Source organism: Panthera onca, chromosome C1 (assembly GCF_046562875.1).
Source record: "Panthera onca isolate mPanOnc1 chromosome C1, mPanOnc1 haplotype 2, whole genome shotgun sequence".
In the NCBI taxonomy this organism is placed as follows: domain Eukaryota; kingdom Metazoa; phylum Chordata; class Mammalia; order Carnivora; family Felidae; genus Panthera; species Panthera onca.
Genome location: NC_138346.1, coordinates 130,223,952 through 130,246,818, shown reverse-complemented (window position 1 = coordinate 130,246,818; position 22,867 = coordinate 130,223,952). Strand labels below are relative to the sequence as shown.

At 39.3% G+C, this 22,867-nt stretch overlaps 1 protein-coding gene across 7 annotated transcripts in view; it reads left to right on the top strand.

The window, feature by feature from the left end:
• Nucleotides 1-22,867, top strand: part of NTNG1 (netrin G1) — a 334,190-nt gene that overhangs the window by 168,247 nt on the left and 143,076 nt on the right. For all 7 annotated transcript variants that reach the window (XM_060624623.3, XM_060624627.3, XM_060624629.3 and 4 more), the window contains exon 3: nt 14,616-15,256. In XM_060624623.3, the coding sequence (XP_060480606.1) occupies nt 14,616-15,256 (641 nt within the window). The remainder of the gene's footprint in view (nt 1-14,615; nt 15,257-22,867) is intronic.

Sequence of the window (22,867 nt, the reverse complement as noted above, 5' to 3'; positions counted from 1 at the left end):
TCTTCCCATCCTCATTTTAATTACACTGGGTTCTGAGTTAGCTGTCCAGTTGGGAGGATTCTGGGTTTGCTCTACATTGACCATAGCTACTACAACAGGTTTGATCCTGAGAGGTAGATATTGCATTCAACAAGAGCCATCTTGGGGGACACATGGGTACCTCAGTCGGTTAAAAGTCCAACTTTGGCTCAGGTCATGATCTCGCAGTTTGTGAGTCCCGAGTCCCACATCGGGCTCTGTGCTGAAAGCTTAGAGTTCAGAACCTGGAACCTGCTTCAGATTCTGTGTCTCCTTCTCTCTCTCTGCCTCTCCTCCACTCACACTCTGTCTCTATGTCTCTCAAAAATAAATAAACATTAAAAAAGATTCTAAAAATAAGAGCCGTCTGGAGGTATTTTTATATTTGTTACGAAAGGTACCTTGAGACCTTGTAAAGCTGTACTGTAAATAATAGGAATGGTATTTTTGCATGTGCATCCCTAAGAGGTTGACTTATCGTATGAATTCTATGAGGAGATTAACTTTCACACCTCCATTTTACCAGCTCACATTGAATAACTGAGTGCTGAGTTATTTGGTGGCACAATGGACCCTGAAAAGGAGGGCTTTTATGAGGCGACAAGTTGTAAGGGTCATAGAGATGGCAATGTTGATGATAATAGTAATTGCTGACATGTACTGAGGTCTTACTATGGGCCAAGCACCATCTTGAACTCTTTTTACTTATGAGCTTATTTAGTCCTCACAAAAATGCTGTGAGAGTATCCCTTATTATTCTAATTACATGTGCTCATCTTCACTATGGAAGAGGCTGATACTCCTTGACAGAATAACTATTTATTCCAGATGTCCAGGCTTGAAAATGCTGATTCTTTGTCCAGCACTAATGCCCCCATGCATCACTAGTTTGTAGCTAACAGGGCTTATTTTTAAGTTATTGCTCCTGTTTTTACTGGTTTCTACTTTCTAACACTTAGCCCTAGTCACACTTCCACCCAAGTTCCTTCCTCTTGGACATTTGTCCTTGGCCTTTTACTCTTTTGTGGACTACTTTGGGGAAGATAAAATACCTTGTTCATTCCTCGGGTTGTAATTCCCAGCTCTAGCCTCTTGTCTAAAATACAGTTGGATCCACTTCGCCCCTTAATAATATTCACAGCTTCTTGCACTGGCTCCTAAGGGTTCTATTTTGCTCTCTCTAGGCTCCTCGGCTTTCATTTTATAAACTAGTGTTGTACGTAGGAGAATAGCTGGATTTGCAATGAAATAAGCAGCAACTAAAAGAAGATAAAGAGGGGAAGGAGGAGAAACCAAGAGAGATGAGGAAGCCTGTACAGACCAAGTTTGGGACCAAGTTAATGGGAACTTAAAGTTAGGTGGGAAATATTTGGAGATCAATAAGTATGCATGTTGGCTATTTAGAGAGAGATGAGAATGGAGGGCTTTAAAATATCATGTTGTGGGCACCTGGGTGGCTCAGTTGGTTAAGCGTCCGACTTCGGCTCAGGTCATAATTTTGTGGTTCGTGAGTTCGAGCCTCGCGTTGGGCTCTGTGCTGACAGTTCAGAGCCTGGAGCCTGCTTCAGCTTCTGTGTCTCCCTCTCTCTCTGCCCTTCCCTCATGCACACTCTTTCTCTGTCTCTAAAAAAATTAATAAACGCTAAAAAAATTTTTAATTTTTTAATAAAAAATAAATTAAATATCTTGTACATTATGAATAGAATCTCTGTGGCATTTTCAGTAATTGGTTTTTCAGTAATGTTAGATGTCACACTAACATTTTGCAACTGGAACTTTGCTGTGATGGGGCAATAAAAGAGTCCCAGTCTTATACTAGTTTTAGTCGAAAACTTTATCACCACCATTTTTACTGTCTGCAGGCATTAAACTCAGTGTCACCATTGATTCTTTGTTTTCCTTTGCTCTCTGCTTCCAATCAGTCTAATTCCTGCTGACTCTTCCATTACCTTTCTGTTCAGTTTAATCAGCTCCTTGTTCTCACACCTACATTATTAAAGCTACCTCCTAGCTTCCTTCCTTACCTCCAGTCTTACCTCCTTTCATTATATCCCACACTGCAGTTATTGTGACATTCTGCTATTTCTGAGGCTGTCTCAGTCCATACCCTAGACTTCATTGGAAATAGAGTCATCAGGCCCTAAGTCAGTTCTGGACCCTTTCCACTTCCATAATGAATCTCTTGATTTGTAGGTGAAATACGAACGAGTGTTTGAGATTTGGGCAGTATCTCTCTAGATAAAGAGAAAAATCAAAGATCATGCTTCTTCTTTACCTGAAGTCCCAGAAGTGATTTACGCAGCAGATAGTTGAATTAGAAGACATTTAATTGCTTCTTCTTCATTTTTGAGAATTTTCTTATTTTGTTAAACAGAAAAGCTAGTTAGAGAAGCAGCTTGTTTTACATTCATTTGTAAGCTCCTCATATATTGACTGTCTACCGTGTGCCAGGAATTGTGCTAGATACAAAGATAAATGAGGTGTGTCCAGAATTATTTGCGTGCCTACTCTGAGAATTGTAACTCTTGCTTTTTGATTCTTCTTCATGACTTGATTGAGTTAACTCCTAATATTGGACTCAAGGTGATATTTTCTCTAGAAAGGAATCTGGAAAACTAATGAAGAAAGCTAACTGTACAGGTCACTTACTCTGAAAACCACCAGTAGCTTTTTATTCTCCAATTAATCACACACAAATACGCCTACCCAGATTTTAGTACTCTCTAAAATCAACTTCACATTATATATTTAAAATTCTCTCCTAACACCTTCCAGCCTCTCAAACACTAGGTTCATCTTCATTTTACAGACAGACTTATCCCATTTATCTGGAATAGATTCCATGACATTTCTGAACCTCAGTTCCTTCATCTGTAAAGTTAGAATAACACCTGCTGTATGGGTAATGGTGAGGATTAAATGGGAGGACACATATAAAGCCCCTTTTGCAATTCCTAACCATAAAAGGTATTCAATGATCATTGATCCCTTCTTTATTCCAGGAAGAGAATGCCTTCCTCACCTATGCAAATCTGAGACATCTTTGAAAACTAAGATTCTGCCTACTCTAACTCTTTCATCATGACTGCCTGACTTTTATACTTCTTTTTAACAATACATTTTGCATATATTACCTGCATATTAGAATATTATTAGCTGCTACTTCATTCCTATATAACCTACCCAAAATAGCCCTCTATAATACATTTTCTTTTTTTCAACTGATACACCTTCCTTAACTTTATCGTGCCACTACATTATAGCTGATAAGGAAGAATCAACCTTATTATAAACTAATCTATAAGAGCTAGCATAATGCTTGGCACATGATAGCTGCTTGATAGTTTTTGTCATTTAATTTACTCTGGTTCATGATGGTGGCTCTGGTAAGCTGTCATTCAGACTTACAAATAAATGAATTACATTTATTGTTGACAATATACCAAGAGTGTTAATATAACAAATATTGGTATGTTATTTTGCACGCATACACACACACACACACACACACACACACACACACACACACCCCTCAAGTGTGAACTTGGGCAAAAAAAATAGAGAAAGTTATTTCAAGGTTGGAAATGTTGAGAAAAGAACATTCTAGGGGAGAAAAGAGAAGGAAATCGATTGAAAAGAAGAAATAGGAAGGAAGGAAGGAAGGAAGAAGGGAGAGTTATTTTAGTTCAGCAAGCCCCGAAACACTACCTATGGCCCAGACCATGGTAAGACCAAGTTTTATGAGCCTGGAGCCTATACAGTTCTGGGGGCCCTTTTTTAAAAAGAGAAATGCAAAGCTTCAAACACAAAATTAGGTACTAGACCTAAGAGGCAGCTAGTGTAATTGAGTGGCTCTGAGGTATAAGCTTCATTAGCTTCCTAATGAGTCAGCCTCTGGAGCCAGGTAGAAGTTTCAGGACCTCTGTAATTAGGAGAGCCATGTAAGCTGCAGCACAATAAATGAAGACCACTTCCTGTTTTGTAACAGACTGTGCTGCTTCCTGGTTCTTCACCCATTTCCACTTACCACATCTTACATTTCCCAAGGATTTGCACCAGGCACCATTTCCATGCCTGAGCATTGTTAAATTATAACCTCCCCATTCACTGCTTCTTCCCTCAATTTTTATTTTATTCTCCATAATTGCCCAGCTGCAGCACAATAAATGAAGACCACTTCCTGTTTTGTAACAGACTGTGCTGCTTCCTGGTTCTTCACCCATTTCCACTTACCACATCTTACATTTCCCAAGGATTTGCACCAGGCACCATTTCCATGCCTGAGCATTGTTAAATTATAACCTCCCCATTCACTGCTTCTTCCCTCAATTTTTATTTTATTCTCCATAATTGCCCAATCAAACCCTTGATGTTCAGCCACTCCTGTAAACTCAGAAGGATGCTATAGGTTGGATAAGTGAGGCAAGGTGGGATGAGGAAAAGAGGTCTTCAGCCTAAAGCCACTAGAAGAAACACTGCTGTGACTGATGGAGAAAAATGAAGATGAAATGAACACCAGGAAAGGACTGGGACATGACTGTAGTCATGCCATTTGTCTTTGTCCTCCGACCTCACCAGAAGTCCCAGTAACTATATCAATCACAGACACAGGCACTCTGCACTTTGGAGTTGGACTTCTTGATGTTTTCCTGGTTTTATTTTGTTTTACCCAATATATTACATCATTACTAATTTCATCTACAACTTAGGATGTTAGATAGTCCTTTAAGCTTGGTGGTCTATTTGATCCCTAATCACCAACCTATGGGCAAATCCCTCCCATCTTATTCCATACTGTCAAACCAACTTAATTTATCCTTTTTTCTCCCTGTCTTCCTGTCTTTCTGCTTTCATTATTTTTCTTATATTCATAAAGTTGTGTTGTTTGCTTCTTATGTGCCAATGCTTCTCATAGAACTCTAGTTGGAAAGACGTAAAAATAAACAATTAGAATTTAATATGATGAATTGCATAATAATGCATATATATAAACACTCATGGGCTGGTGTGATTGACTCATAAGGTGTGAACATGAGTGAGTGAAAAAGAAAAAAAGCACAGAGGCCAGATCTTGAAGGATCTTACAAGCTAGGCTAAGGAATTTGAATTGTAGCCCTCAAGGTAATGGAAACCCATTAAAGAGCTTTAAGAAGGGGGCATAATAAAAGTACATTTGTAAACTACGCAGAGAATAGATTGTAAGAGGATAGTATAATCTGGAGAGAGTCCATTTAAGAAGGTGTTACAGTAATTCAGGACAAAAATAGATTTTAAATATTTAAAACATGAAAAAACTAAAGGAAACATTGGCAGTGTTAAGAAAGCTGTAGTGATGGGTTCTAGAGAGCTTGGCTGGTAAACAGATTGAGGAAAGAGAAGGAAAAAAGATGATTTCCATGTTTCCTGCTTATGACATGGAAGAATTTGATGTCATTCTCAGAGTCAAGAAATGCAGAAGGAGGAGCATTTTTAATGCTAACTACTAATTATTGAGCACTGACTGCATTTCAAGGAGATGCTGAACACTTAACATGCATTATGTAATTTTTTCTCACGTTAATATCATGAAGTACATATTGTATGGAATTTGAAGAAGAAGAAATCAAGGCTCAAGAAGTCAATTAGCTTGTCCAAAATTACTTAATAACTAAGTGTAGGCCTGGAATTCAAACCTAAGCAGATCTAACCCAGAGCCATGATTCTTAGAAACATCACACCAGTGTTTATGGAAGTGTAGTCCAGAGGTTGTCTGCATCAGATTCATCTAGGGTAGTTGTCAAATTAGGCTCCTGGGTCCACCCAATCTATTGAAGTGGCATTCCTGATGGAAGGGGATTGGACTCACCAAGTATTTCTTATGCACCTTAAAGTTTGTATATTACCACAGTACATACTGTATGTTCAACTTGATGGAAGGATGGCAAATTTTCTTTTTGTATAGAGATTTTAGTGTATGCAGTACCCACCCAGATTGCCATGGTAGAGTGCAGCAAATATTTTCAGGCTGGAATTTGATGCTGGGACTGTTTAAATCACCATTCTCAGTGTTGGTAAAGCTAGTATTGCCACAACCTCTCCAAGGTGGTTTGGATGAAGTATCATATGCAGGCAGGTGGTGGAATGGAATAAACTGTCACTGAGCAGAAACCCCCAGATCCCCTCCTTCTCTAGTTCAGTGGTTTTGACACATACCTCCAAATTTGCCCCAAGCATGAAATGTTTTTGTGTGTTTTCCTAAAAATTTGCTTGCAAATACTTTTTGCATTTTACTCCATAAAATGCCTATTTTCACTTTTCATTTACCTTATTTTGTTTTTTTATTTTTATTTTTTTTTTAAATTTACATCCAAGTTAATTAGCATATAGTGCAATAATGATTTCAGGAGTAGAATCCAATGATTCATATACGACTCCTTCGTGTAACACCCAGTGCTCTTTCCAACAAGTGTCCTCCCAAATGCCCTTTGCCCGTTTAGCCCATCCCTCCATCCACAACCCTCCAGCAACCCTCAGTTTGTTCTCTGTATTTGAGTCTCTTATGTTTTGCCCCCTCCCTCTTTTTATGTTATTTTTGCTTCCCTTCCCTGTGTTCATCTCTTTGGCATCTTATATTCTACATATGAGTGAAGTCGTAAGATATTTGTTTTTCTCTGACTGATTAATTTCGCTTAGCATAATACACTCTAGTTCCATCCATGTTATTGCAAAGGGCAAGATTTCATTATTTTTGACTGCTGAGTAATACTCCATTGTGTGTGTGTGTGTGTGTGTGTGTGTGTGTGTGTGTGTGTATATATATATACCACATCTTCTTTTTTTTTAATATATGAAATTTATTGTCAAATTGGTTTCCATACAACACCCAGTGCTCATCCCAAAAGGTGCCCTCCTCAATACCCATCACCCACCCTCCCCTCCCTCCCACCCCCCATCAACCCTCAGTTTGTTCTCAGTTTTTAACAGTCTCTTATGTTTTGGCTCTCTCCCACTCTAACCTCTTTTTTTTTTTTTCCTTCCCTTCCCCCATGGGTTTCTGTTAAGGTTCTTAGGATCCACATAAGAGTGAAACCATGTGGTATCTGTCTTTCTCTGTATGGCTTATTTCACTTAGCATCACACTCTCCAGTTCCATCCACATTGCTACAAAAGGCCATATTTCATTCTTTCTCATTGCCACGTAGTATTCCATTGTGTATATAAACCACAATTTCTTTATCCATTCATCAGTTGATGGACATTTAGGCTCTTTCCATAATTTGGCTATTGTTGAGAGTGCTGCTATAAACATTGGGGTACAAGTGCCCCTATGCATCAGTACTCCTGTATCCCTTGGGTAAATTCCTAGCAGTGCTATTGCTGGGTCATAGGGTAGGTCTATTTTTAATTTTCTGAGGAACCTCCACACTGCTTTCCAGAGCAGCTGCACCAATTTGCATTCCCACCAACAGTGCAAGAGGGTTCCCGTTTCTCCACATCCTTGCCAGCATCTATAGTCTCCTGATTTGTTCATTTTGGCCACTCTGACTGGCGTGAGGTGATATCTGAGTGTGGTTTTGATTTGTTTTTCCCTTATACCACATCTTCTTTATCCATTCATCTGTCGATGGACATTTGGGCTCTTTCCATACTTTAAAATGTCTGTTTTTAATATAAATATTTGTTTAATTATTTGTCAAGTAGTGAAATGGACCCTCCAGAAAATTACACAATGTTGTTGGTGAGTCTTTTTCCCCTCAAGAGCACCTAGTGCTCTCTCTAGGAGCATGAATAACCAATTGGAAAAACATGATTGTTGCGTGTACAGATCTAGTCTCCACTACCAAATTGCAAACATTTTGTTGTATAATTTCTGTGTTCTTCACAGTGTTTTTAACAGAGTAGGTTCCCAGTAAACAGCTAATGAATTTGGAAGAGAGGAGTTTGAAAGAAATAGAGAGTATGAGAAATCAGAATAGACTCACCAGAAACCAGTCACTTTTGAAAAGTGCCACATTAGAAAGTTCTCTTCATGCCTTTCATGGTTTAGTGATCACTTCAACAGAGAATGCTTTGGTCTTCCTATACTCTCTTACAGGAAAGCTGGAGGCTTGCAGAAAATGGACTTCAAGTGGGTCTTGGACTTGTTTTTTTCATATGAGAGAGGAAGGAACCACTTTTTGAGAATCAAGTCAGAACTTTCAGGATTCAAAATGTTCAAATCAACTCTCACAGTGCATGATGGTATCAGACTCAGAACATTCCCACCTTCATGATATTTAAACTCCCCTCAAGTTACTTTAACAAAATGCTGAAAGTCCATTTCAACTTGGTGTTATCAACACTTAGGTTCTGTTTCAAGATGACCTATAAGGCAAAACACCATGCCAAGGATTTTTAAGTAATATTTTTTAAGACAATAAATTTTAAAAAGCAATTTCCCTACCAGTTATAAAAGTGTCACATTACTACAGTGTTTTTCTATAGACGTTCACTTTCAAACTAACTCGACTCCATGAATATTTATGTCTTCTCCAGTTCATGCAAAATAATGATTTGGGTTGCTATATAAGAATCCACTTTTGTGGCTACTGTGGCTTGAGAATGTATTTGGCTCCTTCTTAAAAACTTGGTCATCTTGATCTGTGCAGCCTTCACCAGTTTGAAAATCCTGGCCATAATCCTCTGTGCGGATTTACACAGGTGTCTATTATTGCCCATATTCTGTAATATGGCCTCTAGAATTCTCGTTGCAGAAAGGTTAAGCCCTCCTGTCTTTATTCCTGAGTAAAAAAGTCCACATGGTGTTAGTATCGTCAGGGAGCAGATTGAAACAAGCAATGGCTTCAATCAGGCCTTAAGCCTGTGTCTATGCCAGAAAGGAATCTTTGTGATGAACAGAGGGTTCCATTAGAAAACAGGGCAGTTGGTGTTTAACTGCAGAGTTACAAAAACAAAACTCTTTCTCCTCTATTATTCTTAGAGTGGCCATATTTTCCAAAGCAAAAATTGGCACTCATGCTCTGACAAATATATAGGTAATTTTGTCCCGACATTTTCAGACTAAAGTTTGGACAGTCCCAAAATATTCAGACTATATTGTTGCCCTGTGTGTACCCCTCATTGGGATCCAACATGCCAATTAACAGGGCAGGTTATAAGTGAGAGTGCACTGTCATTTGTAGGGATTGCTGCCCTTTATGTACAGAGGGATAATGGAAACATGCTGCCTTGTGGACCTACCTGAGGACATGAAGAGTTTATCCCCATAGCTGTGGTCAGCAAGACCTATCAGTACTGATGATGCTGACACTTACTTTTCAGATTTCTGGAGAAGGTATCCACCATCTTGAATTATACACACCTCTGGTTGATTTCTTCCTGTTCTTTCTATCACGAGTAACAAAGCTATAAGACCTGGAGGGGGCACCTCAGCCTGAACAATGATCAGCTCTCAGACTCAGAGTAGTCATAAAAATCAGAGAGGGGCTCCTCAGAAAAGGAGTCACAAAAGAGGGGCCTTTCTGTGTTATAGCCAACCGAGAATTGAGGACTCAGGGAAAGGAGTGACGAAGAAGTCCCAAGAAGGGACTGGGGAGTAGGGGCTCCTAACTACCACAAATTACACCAATGAAAGGGAAGAAAAGGAAGCCATCTCCTCAAGATGATAGCCCAGCCTAGCAGTTAAAACATGGTGCTCATGGTTCATCTCTCTGAGAGACAAGCAGTAGACTATGCTACCTATTTCTTCACCCTTTTAAAGCCTTGCATTAGCAACGACATAGTAATATCTATTTCAAAATCACAATAGAAACAGGTTGGGAGTGCTATCCCAGAATACTGTGTCTGCTCCCTTACCTATGTGTCTTTTTTTTTTTTTTTTTTTTTTTTTTTTTTAATGGCACCTAGTCTTAAAACAAGCAAGGATGAGCCAGATGCAAATGGGTGTGAGGCAGCTCTGTCTCACTGTTTTTCATAATCGGTATAAGTGTGAACCCAAATCCTTCTCACGACCACTTGTAAGTACATGCCTACTTGGCATGTAATGTACAGTTCAGTGGCAAACCTCTCATGAGAATTCCCTACCTTTCCAACTGTCTTTCCCAATGGGTAAAACTTGGAAGGAGAAGTTCAAAATGGTTGGAACCACAAGGATTACTGCTTATGCAGGTTTTCTTTTTTAACTCAGAAGGGTCTAGCAGATCTGAGTTGAAATGACTATTCTTGTCAAAGTATCTCTTGACAGAAGGAAGGTAATTCCATCAATAGAAACATGTCTCAAATTTTATTTATCCTTTTAAGTTCTGAAAGCGCATTAAGGAAGAATAACAGTTCCACTTTGGCTACAAAGTGCTAATTAATAACTAACTTCAATTCTCCCAGAGGTAAAATATTAACATTTTTTAAATGAAATTAAGCATCACAATCTTCATCTTCTAATTGTTACAAAAACATTTAGCAGCAATATCTGTTTAATTATTTAGGCATCTCTTAATGGTGTAAATATTATCAGCACAGTCATAAATATTTTCTGCTTTGTCCATAGACAATCAGTTAAGGATCTGTTACTTGTAGGACTTAAATTAAGATCTATTTAAAGCTGCCTGCTGGCCACAAAATAATTACTTACACTTGCTAATGCCTGAATCTGTTAGATTTAGCAACAAGAAGTGTTCTTTGCTTTCACAAGTAGGGGAAAGTTATTTTTCTTATATAAATTTCATTGTTAATGGTATTAGGGAGGATTAGGGTGGGGTTGAAGTAGTTGAAAATTTAATTAATCTAATCCTTTTAACAGCAATTGTTTTCATATTGATAATTCTCTGTAACAACAGTATTACCAATCACACCCTTGTGAAATATTTACACGAAATATTTTAGCATATAATCTCTCCTCTAGCTTCCTCTTTCTAGAATAGTAAGGTTTTCAGCTTCTTTGCCTCTCTCTCTCTCTCTCTCTCTTTTTTTTTTTCTCTCTCACCACAAATGTAAGCTTTTTTCTGAGGGGAGCAAAATGAAATCTTTGTTTTTCTCTAGTAATTTTCTTTCAGTATCATTGTCTCTCAGTAAGTTATGTTAATGGTCATCAAATCATGAATCTCCTAAAAGAGCATGAGGTCTATGAAATAAGAATGGTTCAATTAATTTTTTTTTGGGGGGGGGGGGGGTGAGCCATTTGGTGTAGAATCTCCTTAGAAATGATTTGTTTACTCATCCATTTCAATAAATTGCTATGCTGCTGAAATTATCTCTAAGAGTAGAGTCAGATGAAGGACAAAACTGTCATTCTGGTCAAACTCTGATCATCTCCAGTGTAAATTGGGAATTGCTCTTAATCTGTTCAAATGTCACATTATCCAGGAGAGACTTTCTCTGACCTCCCAGTATAAAATTACAATCAGTATTCCTCCTCCAACATCATTTTCCCCTTTAACTGGTTTATTAGTAGTTATCACCATGTAACATTATAGAACATTATATATTTGTTTAGTACATCTCCCCCAACTAAAATGGAAGCCATGCTAATAGCTGGGACTTGGATTTGTTCGCTACTGCCTCTTGAAAGCCAAGACAAGTGCCTTAAATATAGTAGTATAGTAGGCAATCAATAAATAATTATTGCATGCATGAAACTTTTTTCTCATTTTTCAGGTGCCTACAGCACCAGATCAGTGCAAAGCAATAAAATTGTCTCCTTGTCCTGGCATGCATTTTGATGGCTGACAATTTGATGTAAATATAAGCATTTATCCTGAGCTGGCTGTCCTGCTGAGCCCCTGTGGAAGGGTATCCTTATGGAACAAAAGCAGAGACTAAGTGCTTTGTATGGCCATGTCTTCACTAAAGGACTAAAACTTTGAGTTTTGCAGTGCTCTCTGGCATCCACACGTTTACAATTTTAAGAGTAATACAAAGCAGGGAATCTCAAAGGATGTTCTCCAGAACACTACTTCTGTGGCATATAAATAGGGGTTACTAAAGCAAAGAGGGGCTCCATGGTCAAATTAAGTTTCTGAAACTAGGTCTTACATGAAGCTGAGGAAGATTCTTAACATCTGAGATGTATGATAATGCTCATTAGGGCTCTCTAAGGCAGGAAGATCTTAAGCTGTTTCCCAAACCTATTTTGATTTTAGGCCCTTGCTTTCTAACCAGCCAACTGTGTTTCTAAGACTGGGTTGCATCATAGGTAACTCCATTGACTTGGGAATTAAGCAGGTCAGGGCAGGGGCAGAAGGAACTCGTCTTGGCTCTGTCCCTTACTCACTTTGATATGTGACCTTGGGCAAGTTGCATAACACTTCTCTATGCCTCGGTTTTCTCTTCCATATAGCAGGGGTGCAAAGGACTACCCAGGATAATGGATGTAAAGTGACCCATAAGTGCTAAATAAATGGTGGTTATTGTCAACGCCTTTTATTGAATGTAGGAATGAATGCTTTTTAGATAGATACCTTCAAGTATATTTCCTAAGACGAGTTTGCTAGTATCGACCCATACCCAGAATCAGTCTACTGTACCTCCTTCTTTGTCTCGGCACCCTATGCCCATCTGAGAAGATCTGCACATCAATGCTGAAGTCGAAGAAATGCTATCTTTCAACATGACTTAATACAAATGCCTGATAACTCACTTTGGTGTATCCTGCAGAGTTGATTTCCTGTGTTTTGATACCCTTGACCTCAGATGAAGATGCTTTTGTCAGGAGGAAGGTGGTAGCATCCAAGTTAATGATTGTGCAGATGGCTACATGCTGGTAGATTTTGAAGTGACCGTATTTTTTCAGTAAATTTCAAATGAAGGTGTGATTTGTGTAAACCTGACCCCTTCCAGTAAAATGTGCATTTACATATATTTAGAACTTATAAATCTTGACAGATTCCACAATATTTATAGCCCTCCATAAAAAGCCTTTGCCAGTTTGCAGAGCTTTGCATTTGGCTCTCTGGTATGCTTAAGAGAGTTTAAATAATAATAAATTTGGTGATTTATTCCACCTGGAACAGAAACGTATTTTCCCCCCTTGGCTCCTCTTGAAGGGGTTACTATAAATAGTGCCACAGACGCTGGGATCAGGAATAGGGAATTGAAATTCGAGAGAGAAGTACAGAAACATTTCCATTATCACTGATGCCTCGGATGTATTTTTAAAACAGTTCTGTTCCTCAGATAATGTACCTTCTCTCCTTTCTCTTGCCCATCTCAATTATACTTGAGTCCCCCAAACCTGTTGCCAGCTTTAGGATTCAGTTGCACTAATGGGAAAGAGAGAGTGAGAGTATTAGCTGACTGGGTAGGAGAAATCGCCTCTGGGGAGGCCAAAGCAATTCTCCAGTGTCCATCTCACATTTCATGGGAGTCAGCTGGTAACTGAGCACCAAGGTCCATTGTGTAAGTTCATTATTTGAGACCTGGCCCATGCATCCTGCAGATACGATGAAAAGTTCTCAGTTCATGAAAAAGAAAAAAAAAATCTAATTGTAATTACAAGAGAAAGCCTGAGGACAATGTCAGAGGGTCGATTCTTTCACCCATCCATGCTTATAATTACCCAATAGAGGATTAGAGAGAAATGCCTGGATAGTTGGCTCCAAATGATACCATTTATTTTCTTAAATGCAAAATAAACAAAAATCGGGGAGCCAGCTGTTTGCCAAAGAATCATCTGATGAAAGCTTGAAAGCAGCTATTAAGTGTAGCATAAGTGGTGTTGTAACTTGTTGTGATACAAGATTTATTTCCAGCTTCTTGTCTGAGTGGACTGTGAAGGAACTAGCTTCTGTGAGAGGGAAATTATAGTAATGGCCAACATCCATGGACAGACAGCTGACTATGGGCCGGCACAGAGTAACACCTCAAGTAGCCATGGCTTATACTTCTAATTAAGTACTGGGGTGTCCTGTCCTGATAACTTGGAGCACACCCTTGCCCCAAGTCTTTTCTGTGCAATCCCCTTGCCTCTAGCTAATAGGATGGCAGATGTTTGGACCAAGCCCCAGAGCCTGTAGTATACCACATTTTAATGATTTGTGGTGAACAAAGTAAATGCTTTAAGAGAAGGCTTTATGAAGCAGAGACCTAGTTAAGTATGATGGATTTGAGGTGAAGCAAAAAGAAACTGGATGTTGTAGGGGGGTATTGTTTCCCAAACAGGACACAGGTATCTACAGTTCGTTGCTAATTCTAAAGGTTTGCTTGAAAAATGACTTTTTAAAGAACTATGCTCTTGAGGAACGTCCTTGAGGCATGGAGGAATTTCCTTGCTTTTCTATAGCATCTTTCTAAGAGGACACAGAGGTATTGAGCTGTTAGACAGTTGCTCAGTGTCTTTGTGCTTCTGGGACCGCATTATGGGTCTAACACATATGGGATAAATAAACTGTTTTCATTTCTTAAAGCCCATGGAAGGAAACAAGACAAGAAAATTACCATATTGCCTCATTTTTTTTAAAGCTATTAAAAAGGAGAATCCAGTTAGGGCAAATAAAAATGATTACTGCAGACAGGGTTCCCCCCCCCCCCTTTCTTTCTTTCCTAGCTTTTTACTCAGCAACAGCAATATGGCAAGACTTGTGTCAAACCAGTGTTTTGATGAACCCTCTTTTGTTCTTCTTCCATAGGGCAACCCCTACATGTGCAATAATGAGTGTGATGCAAGTACCCCCGAGTTGGCGCATCCCCCTGAGCTGATGTTTGATTTTGAAGGAAGACATCCATCCACATTTTGGCAGTCTGCTACTTGGAAGGAATATCCCAAGCCTCTCCAGGTTAACATCACTCTGTCTTGGAGCAAAACCATTGAGCTCACAGACAACATAGTTATTACCTTCGAATCGGGGCGTCCAGACCAAATGATCCTGGAGAAATCTCTTGATTATGGACGAACATGGCAGCCCTATCAGTATTATGCCACAGACTGCTTAGACGCTTTTCACATGGACCCTAAATCCGTGAAGGATTTATCACAGCATACTGTCTTAGAAATCATTTGCACTGAAGAGTACTCTACGGGGTATATGACAAATAGCAAAATAATCCACTTTGAAATCAAAGACAGGTTTGCGTTTTTTGCTGGACCATGGCTACGCAATATGGCTTCTCTCTACGGACAGCTGGATACAACCAAGAAACTCAGAGATTTCTTTACAGTCACAGACCTGAGGATACGGCTTTTGCGACCAGCGGTTGGGGAAATATTTGTAGATGAGCTACACTTGGCACGCTACTTTTATGCGATCTCAGACATAAAGGTTCACGGAAGGTAAGAAAACATCTGTGTGACTTGAGTGAGAACGGTTGTTCAAAGAAAATGCCAGTGTGTTGGCCCCACAGCTGGAGAGTGACATTTGTCACTTTCTACTACACCATTTTCTCAGGAACGCCAGTCTGGAGGTAGGTTTGGGGAAATTTGAGACCCTTCTTACTCAGCAGTCATTTGCAATCCCAGACTCCCTGTCACTGAGCCTGAACCTGGCAGGATTTCTTAGAATTTAAACAAAAGAAAAAAGAATAGCATCTTATTTGAGACCAAGGAATTCACTAGACCAGGGGGTGGTTTAAGTCTTTAAGACAATGAAACCAGGGGAAACAAAACCAGCTGCTCTATAAAAGACACTGAAAGATAAGAAATTTGTCTTTCCATTGTTTTCAAGTGCAAGAGAGGGTTTCAGCATAGTACAACTCTGTTTTTGTTTTCTTGTATGGCCCCCCAAAAAGTTTCAGAAATGTGAGTTATATTCCTTTAATATATTAAATCAGAGCCAAATACAAATAGGAATGTCACACATTTATTAAAAAGGAGTAGCTCTACTTTTCAGGCTTTTGGTCGTTACTGTCTTAAAAAGATAGGCTGCCATTTAAATATGGACCTGAGGCAGGCTTGCTTCATTTTATGGGTCAATTACAGATGGACCAGAGTTTAAACACCTGAATGGTCATAGTTGAGCATATATTTGGTTCTGAGAATACATCAGAGACACACATGAGCAAGTTTCTGAGAATTTTGAGGATGTGTTAATGAAAACCTCAAGTAATAAGAACCAGGGCTACTAATGTAGAGCTGTTCAACCAGATTTCTAAGTGTGGTATGTTATCCGAATAACCAACTGATGGGAATTGAAGCATGAGGTAATTAGCTGGGAAAACTAAAGATGAGTGAAATACACAGCAAAATGGAAAAAACAGCAAAACAAAGCAATAATCATTCTAACAACGCCAAGATAGCTTTAAGTCAGAATATATGAACTTAAGAATATAAATGGTACATAAATCATGTAGATTTAATTAACAATTATAAAATTCAAACAAATAAGGCAGGCTCCATTAGGTTTACTGGCTTTCAGCATCCCTTAAGGCAACCCTGTCCTCACAAACTGGAGAAGAATTGAGACTCCCTGGTCTTTCCAAGAGTTGACTCGACCTATCTTTTGATAGTGTTGTTGTACTTGTGCACGAGAAGAAAGAAGAGGTCACTGATGTTAAGGTAAAGACCATAGCAGGCACACAGAATGGAGTGGTGGACATGACCTCGGTATAGTAGTAAAGGTTTCACAATCTTAACTGTGGGAAGTAGCAGGAACTGGTGGCCACCTACTCTCAATTTTATTCCAGCTTCATGTTCCTCCTGGAAGAGTCTAGAATCTTTAGCAATGACACCTCTTTAAAAACTTTAAGAGACTCTTTTTTTTTTTTTTTTTATTTTTTTTTTTTTTTTTTTAAATTTTTTTTTTTCAACATTTATTTATTTTTGGGACAGAGAGAGACAGAGCATGAACGGGGGAGGGGCAGAGAGAGAGGGAGACACAGAATCGGAAACAGGCTCCAGGCTCTGAGCCATCAGCCCAGAGCCTGACGCGGGGCTCGAACTCACGGAGTGCGAGATCGTGACCTGGCTGAAGTCGGACGCCCAACCGACTGCGCCACCCAGGCGCCCCGAGACTCTTAAATATGGAGAACAAACAGAGGGTTACTAGAGGGGTTGTGGGAGGAGGGATGGGCTAAATGGGTAAGGGGCATTAAGGAATCTGCTCCTGAAATCATTGTTGCACTATATGCTAACTAACTTGGATGTAAATTAAAAAAATAAAAAAATAAAAAAATAAATAAGTAAATAAATAGAAAATAAAAACTTCTAACTAAGGCCGGGGGCACCTGGGTGGCTCGTCGGTTGAGCATCCGACTTCGGCTCAGGTCATGATCTCAAAGTTTGTGGGTTTGAGCCCCACATTGGGCTCACTGCTGTCAGCCTGTCAGCACGGAGCCTGCTTCAGATCCTCTGTCTCGCTCTCTCTGTCCCTCTCCCCCTTTACACTCTCCCACCTCCCCCCAAATAAATATTTTAAAATTAATTAATTAATTAATTAATACAAATAAAAACTTTTAAGTAGGGTCTTGGTGACATATGATGAAGATATCTTTAGAACAAAGTAGTATTTCTGAGAGAAATATGTATCGGTACATTATTGAGCTTATGGGTTCTAGGGTGTAGAGGAATGTTTATGTATTAGCAGGGCACCACGAGTGGGCAATCTGGAACTGTTGCCTTAAATATGAATTTGCTATTTATAATAAAAGGTAGCTATCATACTCATAAATATCTTAGCAAAAGATAATCAGTTTCCAGTTCTTATTTTGGGGGACTATAATATATAAAAATAATTGATGTTGGTATTATTAACAATAGCATTCCACAACAAAGTAACAAGTATTCTGTTCATCTACAAGAATGAGTGCTACAGAATTAATAAACTGAGATTTGAATTTGAATCCTAGTGTGATCGGCACTGTTAGATAGTATCATCTAATTCAGTTTTCTTGCAGTTTGAGAAATTTTAATCCAAGCCAAAATCCTTAGAGTCCAACTTCTGCAAACACTGTCATCTTCCACTTGTAAAGAAGGCAATCTTGTGCAGCTTTTGGTTAAGATATAACCATTGTTGGGACTTACTTCTGTTACTGCACATTCATTCTTGTTTCCTCTGATTAAAAAAGAGAGTATAAACACACTTTAAAGTGACAGCATTATTTTTTTACATTTATTTATTTATTTTTGAGAGACAGAGAGAGACAGAGCACAAGAGGGGGATGGGCAGAGGGAGAAGGAAACACAGAATCCGAAGCAGGTTCCAGGCTCCGAGCTGTCAGCACAGAGCCCGACGCGGGGCTTGAACTCACAAACTGTGAGATCATGACCTGAGCCGAAGTCAGATGCTCAACCGACTGAGCCACCCAGGCGCCCCATAAAGTGATAGGCATTTTTTTTTTTTTTTTTTTTTTTTTTTTTTGGCGCCCGAACAGGGACATGAAGGGTGATAGGCATTTTTGATGCATTCTCTACTGAGGTCAGACATACTATCTCTTAAAAGTGGCATGTTTGAAATGTAGACTCCCACCAGACTTACCACTTTTCTTTTATCCCTGGTCCTACTAGAATTCTCCAACTGCATTTTGGTGACTGGGAAATTGGCAGGAACCATCCTCCCTTCTCTGGGACTCCCCTCTTCTGCCTTTTCCTGTTCACCAAATGTAAGCTAGTGAGGAAGCAGCTGGGCAAGAGAGAAAGGTCCAATAGAGGTGAGCTCCTTCCATCAGGTCCTTCTCTGTCACCTCTAAACTCTGTCCAAATTCCTCAGGGCAAAACTGATGCTGGCGTGTCCTGTGCTAGGCACCAGATGGCTGGGGTATTTTTAGTCTTAGGGGAGGGACTAAGGAAGCAAGGCCTGATGGCTCAGGCGTGTCTCCAGCTTTTAAGTTATATAAGGGAAATGGAGGCACTAAAGAGAGCTGTTGAGCTGCCTCTGGTACACAGGCCTTTCAGCACAGAAGCTGATACATACATTTTATACTTGAAAACTTCGGTAGGGTTAACTTTTTCTCATAGAACAAATCATCTACAAAATGATTAAATATTAATTGATGTCCAAAAGAAAGTTCTAAGGGTTCCTTTTCCAAGACCTCATCATTATAAACTTTCCAAAGTATAAGAAGCCCTTTGTTGCCCTGAACCTGCTCTTGGCCATCCATTAAATGGCCGCAATATTTAATGTGTCATTTCATGTCCATATCTTATCATTATAATGATGTTTATTGACTTATCACTCTACTACCACCCATGTCATAGTGTGGGAATTGACATTATTATTTGGGGAAAGTGGGCAAATATCCATAGAAGAGTAGACAGGCAATACAAGATTTTTCACCTGGAAGTATATGAAGCTATGAAACAAAAACAGGAGAGTCTTTGTTTGACTTGACTGTGAATTCCAATTCTCAATTCTTGTGCAACATGTGCACGTGGCCTTGATGGATTTTTTTAATGTTTATTTATTTCTGAGAGAGAGAGAGCGAGCACACAAGTGGGGGAAGAGCAGAAAGAGAGGGGGACAGAGGATCCTAAGTGGGCTCCGCATTGGCAGCCAAGAGCCCAGTATGGGGCTTGAACCCATGAACCATGGGATCATGACCCGAGCCAGAGTGAGACGCTTAACAGACTGAACCAGGCTCCCTGGCCTTTATGTTTTACACTAGTATTGTTTGCTGTAAAGGTGATGTTTTGATTGTTATTAGACTAATGTAGCATTTATGTTCCTTTTAGCATGTGATACACCTCATACCTGTTTTACTGGTGACAAAAACTATAATCCCATCATAAAAATTTTATTCTTCTTTGGCCACATACTTATTTTGCTTCCATTTACTCCCTCTCATTGTGTATTTATTAAGATAATGGAAGGAAAAGAGGAAACATGGCTGTTGGCAATCTCAGCGACTCTGTAGTACTTACATTGTTCAATAAACCTCATAATCTTCATGGACTAATTCTGACTTATGGATGTCCTACTTCAGTAAATCAGGGTGATTTTCTCTAGTGAATAATAGACGAGTACAGTGTGCCAGTACCTTAATTAAAGAGTGGCTCTCTTAGACTTGATCTCATTTTAATTTACAGGGTAATACTACAATAATATCACTAATGGAAGGTACATTAAAGGGCATCAAGTAGCATTAACTGTATTAAATTATGGTACTTGTGTTAATTAACTGCTGAAGCAAGATGGTTCTAATGGCCAAAAAGGTCATCTAATGCATAAATAAAATCTACCCAGATGAGGGGTGAGAGGAGAAATGAAGAGTAGATATTTGTTCTGAACATCTTTTTACACAGACAGGGAGTTCAAGTCACAGGCTGTTAAATAGAGATAATGTCCAAAATGTTTTCTTAGTTGCACAATTGGAAGTTTTGATTTTTAAATGTTTCGTTTTCTTCCAAGCTTTCGTAACTAAATTAATTGAAAAGTTGAACATCACATTTGTCAGATGTGTAGATTTTATAGAATATAAACTCAGCATAATTTATTGTTTCTTTGAGATGAACAGTTTCAAGGAAGTAATGTGATTCATTGTAATAATTGTTAAATCTGAAAGACAAATGAACATTTGATAATGTGCTCATTTATCTGTAAGATTTGCTACCAGCAATGTATCGGGGTACTGGTTTCAGACTTAAGATAATAGAAAATCATATTCTTTTTTTTCTTTAATTTTTGTAATGTTTTTATTCATTTTTGAGAGACAAAGAAAGAGTGTGAGTGGGGGAGGGGCAAAGAGAGAGGGAGATAGAATCTGAAGCAGGCTCCAGACTAAGCTGTCAGCACAGAGCCTGACATGGGGCTCAGACTGACAAACTGTGAGATCATGACCTGAGCCAAAGTTGGACACTTAAGTGACTGAGCCACTAGGTGCCCCTAGAAAATCATTTTTGACCTCAAAAACTTTAGGACAGAATTGTCAGAACTTTTCTCAGTGGCCTAGAAAACTCTAACCCACATCTCCATTACTCGCCTTGTTACACAATATTTCTAAAAATAATTATCAATGTATTTTTTCTCCCTGGTGCTTATTCATTCCTTACCCGTTGCAGCACCTACCCAAACACCTCACAAGTAGTTGGTTGTCTGTTACTATTTACAGAATTGATTTTGCCTTCTGTCCCCTTATTTTTTATCTCCAAGGAAGGAGCCAGGGGGTGCTAGCTCAGAAGTTCCATGTGCTACCTTTTTGGGTGTTTCCTTCACTTCATTGTTGTTCCAGCTCGTAACCACACCCTCCCTCCCTACACCCTCCCTACCTAATCCCAAGATCTGCAAAGGTAGAGGAACAGAACCACTCTAACTAGGTGTCTGGAGTGAGAAAGACACCCCCCTCCCCCCACTACACTCTCACCCTCAGGAGGAATCAGATCTATTTGCAAATGCTTACTCTTCGAATGTCACTGCCTTGGTATTTGCTGTACTTAGTATGAAGTGAGGTTGGAATTCACTTTCTTAAAGCTAGGCATTCAAATATTTAGTGCAGAAACATGTGATATTAGGTAAGCAAGAACACTAGGGAAGTTTAAAAGTATCAAAGCAGTAGGGCATCCCTTCAATTTTTCTCAAATAATTTAGAAAAATCATGTAATATGAAAGTGGTCTGCCAATTACCAAAGGTTTACCAGTTACCCTGCAAGTTCTCTTTTTCCTAGCCACAATTTGAATAAATGTACCACAATATTTACTTTTCACTTCTCCTGTGAGAGGCATCCTGCAAGGCGCTTTTGAAGCATTGGACCTGGCATTCGTTCATTCTTCTCAATTAGTCCTAATTATTGAGGTTGGGCTGTACTACTACTTAACAGATTCTGCTTTTATAACACCCTCCTTCTTTCTGTCACCAAAAAATACTCCTTCTCCACCCTGGGACAGACGCTGGGCTAGACAGTGAGTATAACAGAGATGTACTAGGCATCGTCAATGTTCTCAAGGAGCTGAAACCAGAGTGGGCACAGAGGTGTAAACAAAAAATGATGATGGCTTGGTTTAAGTGCTTTTACCATGTGAAAGTGTAAAGTGCCCTGATGACAGGGAAGGGGATACTAATTTAATCTGGGAAGCCTAAGAAAAGTTTTGATGAGGATATGACATTTGCATGGTATCTTGAAATATGTGCTTCGGAATTTTAAGTAGCCAGGGCAGAATGTATATTCTAGGTCAAAAATTATGTTTAAGAACAACACAGCATGTTAAGAACCTCTGAATAGTTGGGAATTGGTGGGATGGACAAATCCTGGGAGATGCCCTTCCATCTTCTCTCTGTGGATCTTCTTTCTTTGGATCTCCAAGAACATTGAAGGAATCCTGTATCTTGGCCTCTGAGCCCTCCATGTCATAGGAAATCTAAAATTATGTGGATTCTCTTTATTTTGTTTGCTTGCTTGTTTTTTGTTTTTTAATATGAAATTTATTGTCAAATTGGTTTCCATACAACACCCAGTGCTCATCCCAACAGGTGCCCTCCTCAGTACCCATCACCCACCCTCCCCTCCCTCCCACTCCCCATCAACCCTCAGTTTGTTCTCAGTTTTTAAGAGTCTCTTATGTTTTGGCTCCCTCCTTCCCTCTCTAACCTTTTTTTCTTTTTTTTTTTTCTTCCCCTCCCCCATGGTCTTCTGTTAAGTTTCTCAGGATCCACATAAGAGTGAAAACATATGTCTTTCTCTGTATGACTTCTTTCACTTAGCATAACACTCTCCAGTTCCATCCACGTTGCTACAAAAGGCCATATTTCATTCTTTCTCATTGCCATGTAGTATTCCATTGTGTATATAAACCACAATTTCTTTATCCATTCATCAGTTGATGGACATCTAGGCTCTTTCTGTAATTTGGCTATTGTTGAAAGTGCTGCTATAAACATTGGGGTACAAGTGCCCCTATGCATCAGGACTCCTGTATCCCTTGAGTAAATTCCTAGCAGTGCTATTGCTGGGTCATAGGGTAGATCTATTTTTAATTTTTTGAGGCACATCCACACTGTTTTCCAGAATGGCTGCGCC